Source organism: Haliotis rufescens, unplaced genomic scaffold (genome assembly GCF_023055435.1).
Source record: "Haliotis rufescens isolate VD_foot unplaced genomic scaffold, xgHalRufe1.0.p SCAF_54, whole genome shotgun sequence".
In the NCBI taxonomy this organism is placed as follows: domain Eukaryota; kingdom Metazoa; phylum Mollusca; class Gastropoda; order Lepetellida; family Haliotidae; genus Haliotis; species Haliotis rufescens.
In genome coordinates, this window is record NW_025964268.1 from 627618 (window position 1) to 639551 (window position 11934).

An 11934-nucleotide genomic window follows, 5' to 3' on the forward strand; every position below is an offset into this window, starting at 1 on the left:
ATAAATGTATATGTTTACTTATTAATGTAAGCAAGTTATATACATGTGCATGTGCGTATGTATACTGGCTTCTCATTTTTTACCAAGAATTATTCTTGATTTACTGTCTCTTTTACGTGTTTAATGCATCATGCTCCTCTGACTTTTATCGTCTTTATGTTCAAATGGTGAGAAATGAATAAACCACTTTGTTTGTTTGATTGATTATCAGATGGGGACTTAAGCTGTTCAGCACTGGGGGAAACCCTTGCTGAACGTCACGTGCTGAAAGGAACCGTCTGATCTCGTCCATTTTATTGTGATCGCATTTTACTTATGTCTGCCTGATAACTGTGTGGGAGTGGACCATTATTTGCCAATGATGTTAGGATGACATGGAGTCGTACATTTTGTCTTGATACTGTTATATGGCAGTGTATTTTATTATTTAACAATGATTGAAACTGTGTTTGGATAGGGATCAGTCGTCAGGAAGTTAATATATTTAGATGTTAGTGTGGTGTGTAAACTTCCGTTAGGCCGTTGACTCATTTAGGTGTTTTTGTAATGTTCTAGTGCCGCTAGAGTGGTGAGAGTACTGTGTGGAACTTTTAAGTAGCTAGTTATACTATAGAGATAGTGGAACAAGAGCGTGTTTACATATCCTTCACGCATCTCATCACGTCAAGACAAGCTTTCATGTGAGGATCACTCATCATCCCTGATTCCCTGCCTAGCCTATCTCGGAAGCTTGACCACTGTCGCCGCTGGGTGAATATGTACTATTATCACTGACTTTTGCTATCACCACTGTATTTGTGTATCTGATACTGACCACTGCCATCATATTATATATTGCCATTGACTATTGTACAACCACCCTATTGTGTACTGCCATTGTAATTGCTGTGCAGTAGTTTGTATTGATTTGCACACTTAGTAGATTTTTGTAATACAATAAAATTGTTAATTATGCCACGATTTTTTTGGTTTCACACGAACATCTTTTACGTACAGATTTCTGGGTTAACATATTGTTTGCATTTGGGCAAAGACAAGTAACAATACCTCCAGTCTATGCTAAGGTCGTTTCGCTGTGAGAGGCTGCGATTGTCCAGGATGGTGTCGTGAGAAACTGTGTGTTGTAGCTTTACTCTTAATATTAGCTCCAGTCATGAACTTGATGATACTACAGGTCCCATGAACAGATCCCAAAGTGATCATAGCACCACTAGTGTAACCCTATGATAATATATATGAGAGAGAGTGAGTTTGGTTTAACGTCATGTGAACATTATTTCTGGAAGGGCCAGTATTGATATAGGTCTTTCACTTTGTGTTCACAAATGTAGGAACAGTATCAGAGAGATTAGAACCCACAAGCTTCTGGCACACCTAATGGACGTAACTTTGCTGCAAAATAAATTCCGTTTCCTTAAGCGACAGGACCATCTATTTCTCATTTCTAATAGCTCTTTTTTATAATAAAAAAATTATATTGTTGTGTCTAGTGATGTAATTTTATGTTTCCGTGCTAGTTTTAAATCATAAACTGTGATAAGCCTAGTTATTTTTCTGTCCGTTGTTGACAGGTTTTTTTATAGTTTATATGTATGGCTGAAATATTGCCGATGTGACTTTAAATTTTAACTCACTCACTCATTTCAGCCAATATAATGTAGTTGATCATACCAAAATAGTATAACCAAAATAGGAAAGTTGTCAGCCATTTGAATAATTTTCCTAACTATTGTTTTCCATAAATATTAAATTTGATATTTTCATTATGTCCAATAGGGGCCATTTTCATACCTTGTGCTCCAGAGCATGGCATTCAATATTACATAAAACGTCAACGCCAGAGAATAATCAGTCTCGATTAACTGCCGAAACAGTTGCAATTACGGTGAGTGAGTGGGGTGTTAACGCCGCTTTGGACAGTATCCTAATTATATCACGGCGTGAAGTGATGCAGGTCTTAGACGTTTACCACTTTGGTGAAACTCACAAGCGGTGCTGACAAACCTAGAAACATAATTGGGGCGAACCGGGATTCGAACCCTCAATCACGGGTTTCTGGTGTGCCCAAGGTACGCATCTCTGCACAGAGATTTGCGGCGCCTTAGACAACAGGACCACCCGTGCCGCAAATGCATTTACACATTGTCTCACACTAAGTGAAACTGTTGTCCCGCTGTGATTTAAATCAGTTTCTAACGCCAGATTAAACAATATTTCAGACATATAAAGCCGGGTCAGTTTAATTTTGAAGGAAAGCACAAACGTGGGTCTATCTTGGTCTTTTCGAATTTGATGACACTCCCGGGCACAGAGCTAATGCCACAGATTCGAACCAATAGTCATTTGATCCTAGCAAAGGGTCATAAGTTGGTGGATTTCTAGAATGCCCTTACAAGCTGTTCTGAATAGACGTGTTCTATATTGAAAGTATTAAACGTTCAGGCAGCTTGATTATGTTGGACTTGGAGTGTATGAATTCATTCGTGACCAACTCGTGTTATTCCGGGACAAGCCGTCTTGCAGGTTACGGGGCGAGTGGTGACGAATGTGTATGAATTGTGCCTTCCATGATAATGTGACATTCTAAATTGGCCTTCACAACTCTTGCCCGACACTGTGTGACGCCAGACGTTATTTAGGGCAGCTGTCTGTATTTTCGGCCAGTTTCTCACAACTCACAGCTCATTGGTTCAATATGGCTAAATATCGCGAGACGATACGTGACCAACGCCATTTTCTAGGGAGAATACCCAGACAATCTCGGGCAAGTGTCGCACTAAGTCGTTCTATCTATATCTTCTTCATAACCATAAAAATAGCTGGCTTTTGAACTGGATAGCACTTGGATGCGTTTGATGGTTCATTTCATGCCGTTTGTGATTGGTTCTTTATAAAAACAAATTGCTTTTTTAGCCTGTCTCGATTTCAAACAGTATTTTAAGACCACAGCAGTACTAAAAGTGACGTTTATGCTGCTTAGTGCTGTCTGTGTTAAAGACAGCTCGGATCAAAGAAGAGGCTGGTTGGGTAGAAGTCGGTAACCAGATAGTTTTGGCGCATCACTCAGGTATGGCTCCGGGTTGTTTTATTCAATTTAATATGTTCATAAACTGAACCATGGCCATTGTAAAACACCAACAGCAAAAAATAGCGTCATTTCAACACCAAGTAATGTCGTTTTTCATTTTTCATTTTCATATTTCTGACACTCGTTTCCTAAAGTCAGCCTTGCTCAAACTAATTTTGCAATATTTTTTGTCATCTTAATATTAACATTGTAGTTATAAGTGTTTTAGTATTTCTGACGATGAATTGACTATAATACTCTAACAATAAAATTTCCTTGAAGTGTAAAATATCACGTCCCCTCGCCTTGAAGCAAGTTTTGTAATTGAAGGGAGGCAACTCTGTGAGTACAATTCTACTCGGCTTCCGTTTGTACAGTATCTGGCTTTTGAGCTGGTAAGCACTTAGGAATTTGATCTTTATCAAATGAATTTCAAATAGTATTTCAAAACAACAATTGCAATTAACTTGTTGTTCGTTCATTTTTCTAAAATACAGCTTGGTCCAAAACAAGGTACGCATAAGTTGGTTGGTTGGTTGTTTAACGCCGCACTCAGCAATAATCCAGCTATATGACGGCGGGCTGTAAACAATCGAGTCTGGACCAGACAATCCAGTGATCAATATCATGAGCATCGATCCAAGCAATTTGGATACGATGACATGCATCAACCATGTGAGCGAGCCTGACCACCCGATCCCGTTAGTCGCCTCTTACGACAAGCACAGTCGTCTTTTACAGCAAGCATTGGCTGCTGAAGACCTATTCTACCCCGGATCTTCACGGGTCGGTACGCATAAGTAAACAAGTACTTTTGACACACCACACGAACATTATTTCTTGTTTCTATAAACAAATGCCAGGTCCACATTTCGGATATTTGTTCAATAATCAATGTGACAGTCACGCATCCTATTTTATAACGTTAAAATAAATTATCCCCCTCCTCCTTTACTTGTGGAGCAGGAGGGATGTTAATCAAAAACGTTGTTTGTGTTTCTCAACATTTCTCTAACAACTTAACAACCATAATAAAACGGTTGATAATTTGTTTGTTTGTTGGTAGGTTAACGCCGTGCTCAGCAATATTCAAGCTACATGATAGAGCCCAGTAAATAATCGAATATGGACCAGATAACCCAGTGATTGATATTGTGAACATTGGGGTATATTGTCACGCTATCAACCAAATCAGCGAGCTGACCAACAGATCCATTAGGGTCGCCTTTTACGACCCGGTCCAGTGGATCAATGTGTACTCGATTTTATTTCTCAGCTCCCCGGGGAGTCTACACCCAAAGCTGCCTGTGAGGCGCTAGACGGTTAATGGTTACAATACCATCTTCTCCCACCAGGTACCCATTCAGGGTGAACAGGCATATTTCAAACAAAGTGACTTACCTACTGAGACACCATGTGCTGCATGTGATTCAGTATTGGTCAGAACTGAAGCAGTCAAGCCGCCGAAGACAACTACTGTCCGCGATCAACGTTGCTAAACTGCACCTGATTTGTGACCTGTGCGCTGCACACGACACCACCCAAAACCAGGTACCAGAGTATATCACGACTACCCGTAAACAGGTCGATTATGGGCTACACAATCTAGTGGTTGATAGCTTAAACAACACAATCACATATTAGTCGGACCTTGTAGCCACAGGACCCTAACTTTTGTCCGTTTCTGTCACACACATATTTCTTTAAATGGTGGTACAGAGATATTTCTAAAAAGGTGATGTACTTGAAATAAATAAAATGCCAGATACGTCCAAAAGTTTAATTCGGGATATAAACTGCGTCTGTGCGTTAACATGATTATTGTGGTACAAACGGAAGGGGCGCATCCATGCATCCTCCCCGATGCCACCTCGGCATCCCCCAATCCCACCATCTGGATCAGCGTATGTCCCTACAATTGCATGAATGTCGGCAAACGCAATCCTGCCTGTTGATATTGTTTCCGTGTATCTGTCACGTGGTGTGTCTAATTAATACCTATCTTCTCACATGATCTGTCACTGGGGGTAGCCTAGTGGTAAAGCGTTCCTCGTCACGCCGAAACCCCTGTTTCGATTCCCTACATGAGTACAGTGTATGAAGCCCATTTCTAGAGTCCCCCGTCGTGATATTGCTGGAATAACTGCTAAACGCGGCGTAAAACCATCCTCGCTCGTTCAGAAAAGTAATATTAATGTCATCATCGAACCAAAATAGTTTAATCCTTATCAAGTATACTCCTACCAGTATTATATTATAATTACGCAAATCAAACCGTTCTTGTGACAGCTGTTGATGAGATTAGTGAGTGGGCGCCAGACACCGCACGTCATATTCGCAGCATCAGCAAGAATGAAGGAGATTGTGTAACCACATGGTGACGTGATGACATGCCAAGCCGCGTGTCACGTGGCCCTGAGATGTACACGGCTCAGGCATAGGAAACATTACCACTGCATCGACGAAAAGTGAAACATGTTTTATTGACAGAAAAATGTCAGCAGTTTTTTTGTAAATGGTTAAAAACTGAAATCATTTTCTGCCGGAACATATCTATTCCATGTTTTATTGCGAATGTGAGAATACACGCATGGGTCGATGACGCACAGATATTGCACCCATCTTGTTGCTAGATTTTGTAAAATGACCATGATATTAATGTATTATGAAGTTTGAGCCGATTCTGAGGTTCGAACCCTCGGTGAGAAGGTCCGGATTTATTAAGAATTAGAGACGCCATCCAAAAGTAGGTGGGTTGTTGAAAGCTAGATATTCATTTCGTAGTTATAAGAGATAAATTCCATATAATTGTTGTCATGATAACAGACTATACTTCGATTCACAAGTAGTGAAAAATGAACGATAGTTTGGAAAGGGTCCAAATTTTGAGACTTTCATTCCAGGGGTAAGTTTAAGCAAAATTAATTCATTTTAAGTACAATTTTAGTTTACCAAGTAAACTACATGTAGTTGGCTTGTGACGAATTCCTCACAAGACATGTATATGCGATAAACGTGAAGTGAGCAAAGAACTCTTGAGATTTGGCTGGTTTAGCTGATAGAACTGGGTTGTTATTTGTCTAACTTTACTTTTGTGTCCCATCTCTGTCATCGGTCAGTCATTCGTCCGTATGGAAGAATCAATGACATTTTACGTTCGCTTCAAAAGCCCAATTCCTCATTGACTCAGTGACATTAAATATTGTTTGGGTGGTGTGTCCGATGGTGCTGTATTTTAAAAAGGAACTTGTTCTAGAAAACACTTGCAAACTATAACATCATAGAAAATTACCCTACCTTCATCAAATTTCAGCATAACTCAGCACACTTCACCCACCCCACCCCACCCCACCCAAACCGTTACCCAACACTGCCCATCCCCACCCACAAATATTAAAGGATATTAACCTTATTAGCGCTGTAATAAAACCTCCATTACTGTTTATATCGCGTTGAAGTCAGTCAGCATATTTCTGTATTGTGCCAATAACCTAAGCGGTATACTCACTTCACTTCGTACTGTAAATCAAAAACTATAATTTTATATCCATTTAAGAAACTTATGAAGGGCAATCAATACATGAACACTTTCCACCAAGGTATTGTATGTACTCCTGAAAGGACAGATTAACATACTATACAAAATATCAGTAGTATCATTGCACCCATTCTTGGAATATGTATTTGGGAATATGCGGTATAACTTGTGTTTCTTGGTTTCGTTATTCGCAGGAATACGGAATATACGATGGATAATCGATGTTGTATGATGTCAAGGATAGCGTGTTTTCTTGTTTAACGACGCACTCAGCAAGTTATCATCTGTATGACGCCAGCCTGTAAATAATCCAGTCTGGACCACACAATTCGGTGATTGATGTTATGAGCAACGAACCACGCCGTCAGGGTACGATGACACGCCAGTCACCTAGTCACCACCCGATCCATTAAGTGCGACAAGCACAGATAGATTTTGACCTGTTCTAACCCTGGTTCCCACAGGGGCCTGGGTAGCTGTTATCACCCTATAGGTGGATTTGTCATTCTCTCAAACAGACAACCACAGCACGTCAGAGTGTACCGACACACATAATGTCAACAGAGACATCCGTACGCTTGTGCAACAACCGCTCTGTTTCGAGTGAGTTGGGCCTTAACACCGCTTGGAACAGTATTCCAATTACATCACCGCGTGTCAGCTTAATGTGGAAGGAAAACCCGAAGTGATGCAGGTCTCCGACGTTTACCACTTCGGTGAAACCCACGAGCAGGGTTATGGTGCTGACAAACCTAGAAACATAATCAGGGCGAACCGGGATTCGAACCCGCAATCATAGGCCTCTCGTGCCAAAGGGACGCAACTCTACACAGCGAACGACCAACCATTACGACCAATCCCAGATATGTTAAGTCTTTAGTTGGTTAGTTGGTTACTTGGTTGGTTGGTATTCTACCCCGGATCTTCACGGGTCCAAGTCTTTTGAGAATAACCTTCACGTGAAATAATGTGAAAAGTAATTCAGACGGCACCAATAATCCGCGATTCCGACTTGCGAGTAGGTTATCCTGAATATTTGGATATGATGCCAGGCTGCTATGTTGGATTTCGGAAACAGTGTAAACAATGGGACAATTGTCATCGTCCAGCCAATCAGCATAACCCAAAGATTATGACGTTCAGTGATAATTTGATATTGAGGGGTTGGGGGGTTTGTATGGAGGCTAGAAATTCTTTTACAGCTACATCTGCTGTAAATATTTTAAATTAAAACGAGCCTAAATATTTCTTTTTCTTTTTAAAAAATAGAAGCATCTCGCAACAATGTTTTTATGTGGCAACATTCTGAAGCATAATTATTTTTTTTTAATTTTCTGAAATAATAATAAAATTATTATTGTTGTTGTTGTGACAGTGATATTTTCATTGCATGTACATAATACTTGATATTTAATTGCTGTGAACATAACACTTTTACGGAACCAGTGTCATACAAGAGTTACCTCCCCTCATATGGTCTCCCTTTATCGTTTGGTCTGCCGCTACACAAATGGTTTATTTCCTTTTTACGTTAGTTTCACATTGACAAGGAAAAATAATGACCGATGGACATTTATGGAGCTAATATGCCGTTTGTTATTGTCTTGAAAATATTTCGTTTTAAACTGTAAATTTCTCATTTAACTCGTCAATCGAGACTGATCGTTTCGCAAAGCGCCATTTTTGTTACTTGACCAGCGTGCATTATTTTGCTTCCAACAGCGGTCTCGTAATTTTCAAGAATATTATTTGTTTAAGTTGATTTTCTATATAATCATGTCTATATGTATGATACAGAATGTTCGTGACCCAAAATATTATTTGATACTTTTGTTTATACTGTCTAAGATTTTGCAAACACAAAACTACTTTTATACTTAAATATAAATACAAGGGGTGGTAAACCGTCCCTGTGTCTTAGGTAGAGAGAATTTGGGTTTCAAGGTTTTACATTTGTAATGAAATAATGTAATTTTCCGGTAGACAACTACACAAAAAGTATATAATTAATAGGATATGCTATGTGTCTCGTGAAATATCCTGTTTCTCTCATCTCGTGACGGGGGAAAAGAAGGTATGGCTACACTTAAGGAAGTGTCTGGTGAGTTCTTTCCCATAGATGCAGCTTGGCAACGAAGATAAACCCAACGACCGAGCGATCGCATACAAAAGCGGGAGAGATATGACAATCGTTTGTTTGTTTGATTGTTTGTTTGTTTGTCTGTTTGTGTCACACCGCACTCACAAATATTCCAGCTATATGACGGCGATCTGTAAACAATCGAGTCTGGACCAGACAATACAGTGATTGATATCATAAGCATCGATCCACGCAATTGGGATACGATGGCATGCTTCAACCAAGTCAGCGAGCCTGATCACCCGATCCCGTTAGTCGCCTCTTACGACAAGCATAGTCGCCTTTTACGGCAAGCATGGGTTGCTGAAGACCTATTCTTCCCTAGTTCTTCACGGGCCTAAGACAATTAGGAGAAAAGGTACAGGTCATCGACGTGAGGATTGTGAGAATATGCGGGAAATACCCACCTGTGCATTAAATGGAGTTGTCCGATATTATCGAGGTCGGATCCTTTTTAGGGAGTCATCATTTATAATTTATTAAAATGCGGGTAAATATTTTTAGAGTTTGTACATTTTATCATCATCCTTATAGAGGCCGTACATAATGTCAATATCTGCTCATGGTTTATTCTCCCTGCAGTGTTTCATTGTACGATATTGTAGGTCGTTTATTTCTTAAATTAACTTCACTTCAATAGGCATGTGTTTTTTTCTCTGAATATGTCGACGTCGGGTAGGCTAGATTCAATGTAAAACAGCATATGTCCTGTTGATTGAGTACAAGGATAGGGAGCCACCTGTCACCTTTGAACTTTGCATCGGAGAAAATATGCTAACTATGCGTGTGTAGGTAAGATGTGGGAAAGTGAAAGGAGGGATAGACGCCTCTTGTGTGTACCTGTCGCAGTGTGTTTATTGTGGGGTCACTGGATTGTGCGTCTTGATTTTTCCTTGGTCATCTCAATGAAGATCTGAAACAGATCAGTAAAATATGTACATTGTATTTGTGGGTGGCGTTGGGAAAGATGTAAGTACTTTAGATTGCAGCAGTAATTGCAACACCCTTTAACATCCTACAACCCCTACACTTGTAACCCATGTTCGCAGACACGACCCCAATCCCTGTGTCAAATACCACATTTGAAACCTCACTTCTAGATGCTCACATGACAGCTACCCGCCCTACAACCCATACTTCCAAGCACACCCAATACTTACAAGGCACTCCGACACACAGAGACGCGCACACACGCACGCACGCACGTACACGCACATGGTCCCCTCACATACCTGACACCTACATGTATTATTCTCTTGCTGAGAAACCGGGTAGGTGGAATAATCCCGCAACAATAGGAAAGCGGGGTACAGTCCATTCCACATAGTGAACGGTCCGGGGTTCAACCCCCGGCCGCGTCATATCAACGAACGTTATAAGACGGTACTTGTTGTCACCCTGTCTGGCGCACGGCATTAAGGGGCTCAAACAAGATCGGCTGGTCGGCTCGGAGTCAGTATACTGTGTCTGAGTGGGGTATTCATAAAACACACACACACACACACACACACACACACACACACACACACACACACACACACACACACACACACACACACACACACAAAAAACAACCTCTACCCAGTTGGTGGTCCTGGTCCATCTGTGGAGAAATGGGGATACATGCCCCTCTACCTAGTTGGTGGTCCTAGTCCATCTGTGGAGTAGTGGTGGTACATGCCCCTCTAACTAGTTGGTGGTCCTGGTCCATCTGTGGAGTAGTGGTGATAGATGACCCTCTACCTAGTTGGTGGATCTTGTCCATCTGTGGAGAAGTGGTGACAGATGCCCCTCTACCTAGTTGGTGGTCCTGGTCCATCTGCGGAGTAGTGGTGACAGATGACCCTCTACCTAGTTGGTGGTCCTGGTCCATCTGCGGAGTAGTGGTGATAGATGACCCTCTACCTAGTTGGTGGATCTGGTCCATCTGCAGAGTAGTGGTGCTACATGCCCCTCTACCTAGTTGGTGGTCCTGGTCCATCTGTGGAGTAGTGGTGGTACATGCCCCTCTACCTAGTTGGTGATCCTGGTCCATCTGTGGAGTAGTGGTGATAGATGACCCTCTACCTAGTTGGTGGATCTGGTCCATCTGCAGAGTAGTGGTGCTACATGCCCCTCTACCTAGTTGGTGGTCCTGGTCCATCTGTGGAGTAGTGGTGGTACATGCCCCTCTACCTAGTTGGTGGTCCTAGTCCATCTGTGGAGTAGTGGTGGTACATGCCCCTCTAACTAGTTGGTGGTCCTGGTCCATCTGTGGAGTAGTGGTGATAGATGACCCTCTACCTAGTTGGTGGATCTTGTCCATCTGTGGAGAAGTGGTGACAGATGCCCCTCTACCTAGTTGGTGGTCCTGGTCCATCTGTGGAGTAGTGGTGACAGATGACCCTCTACCCAGTTAGTGGATCTGGTCCATCTGTGGAGTAGTGGTGACAGATGACCCTCTACCTAGTTGGTGGTCCTGGTCCATCTGCGGAGTAGTGGTGATGGATGACCCTCTCCCCAGTTGGTGGATCTGGTCCATCTGTGGAGTAGTGGTGATACATGCCCCTCTACCCAGTTGGCGGTCCTGGTCCATCTGTGGAGTAGTGGTGATAGATGACCCTCTACCTAGTTGGTGGTCCTGGTCCATATGTGGAGTAGTGGTGGTACATGCCCCTCTACCTAGTTGGTGATCCTGGTCCATCTGTGGAGTAGTGGTGATAGATGACCCTCTACCTAGTTGGTGGATCTGGTCCATCTGCAGAGTAGTGGTGGTACATTCCCCTCTACCTAGTTGGTGGTCCTGGTCCATCTGTGGAGTAGTGGTGATAGATGACCCTCTACCTAGTTGGTGGATCTTGTCCATCTGTGGAGAAGTGGTGACAGATGCCCCTCTACCTAGTTGGTGGTCCTGGTCCATCTGTGGAGTAGTGGTGATAGATGACCCTCTCCCCAGTTGGTGGATCTGGTCCGTCTGTGGAGTAGTGGTGACAGATGACCCTCTGCCCAGTTGGTGGATCTGGTCCGTCTGTGGAGTAGTGGTGCTACATGCCCCTCTACCTAGTTGGTGGTCCTGGTCCATCTGTGTAGTAGTGGTGCTAGATGCCCCTCTACCTAGTTGGTGGTCCTGGTCCATCTGTGGAGTAGTGGTGATAGATGACCCTCTACCCAGTTGGTGGTCCTGGTCCATCTGTGGAGTAGTGGTGATAG

General features: G+C 42.3%; 1 protein-coding gene across 1 annotated transcript; it reads right to left on the reverse strand.

Moving 5' to 3' along the window:
• Nucleotides 1–11140: 11140 nt before the first annotated feature.
• LOC124138517 lies at nt 11141–11914 on the reverse strand. Its single transcript, XM_048385129.1, has one exon. The coding sequence runs from the start codon at nt 11912–11914 to the stop codon at nt 11141–11143; it is 774 nt and encodes a 257-aa protein (XP_048241086.1).
• Between the last annotated feature and the right edge of the window lie 20 nt (nt 11915–11934).

Coding starts and splice junctions, on each gene's coding strand:
- LOC124138517 (XM_048385129.1), bottom strand. CDS start 11,914: ATGGACCAGGACCACCAACTGGGTAGAGGGTCATCTATCACCACTACT.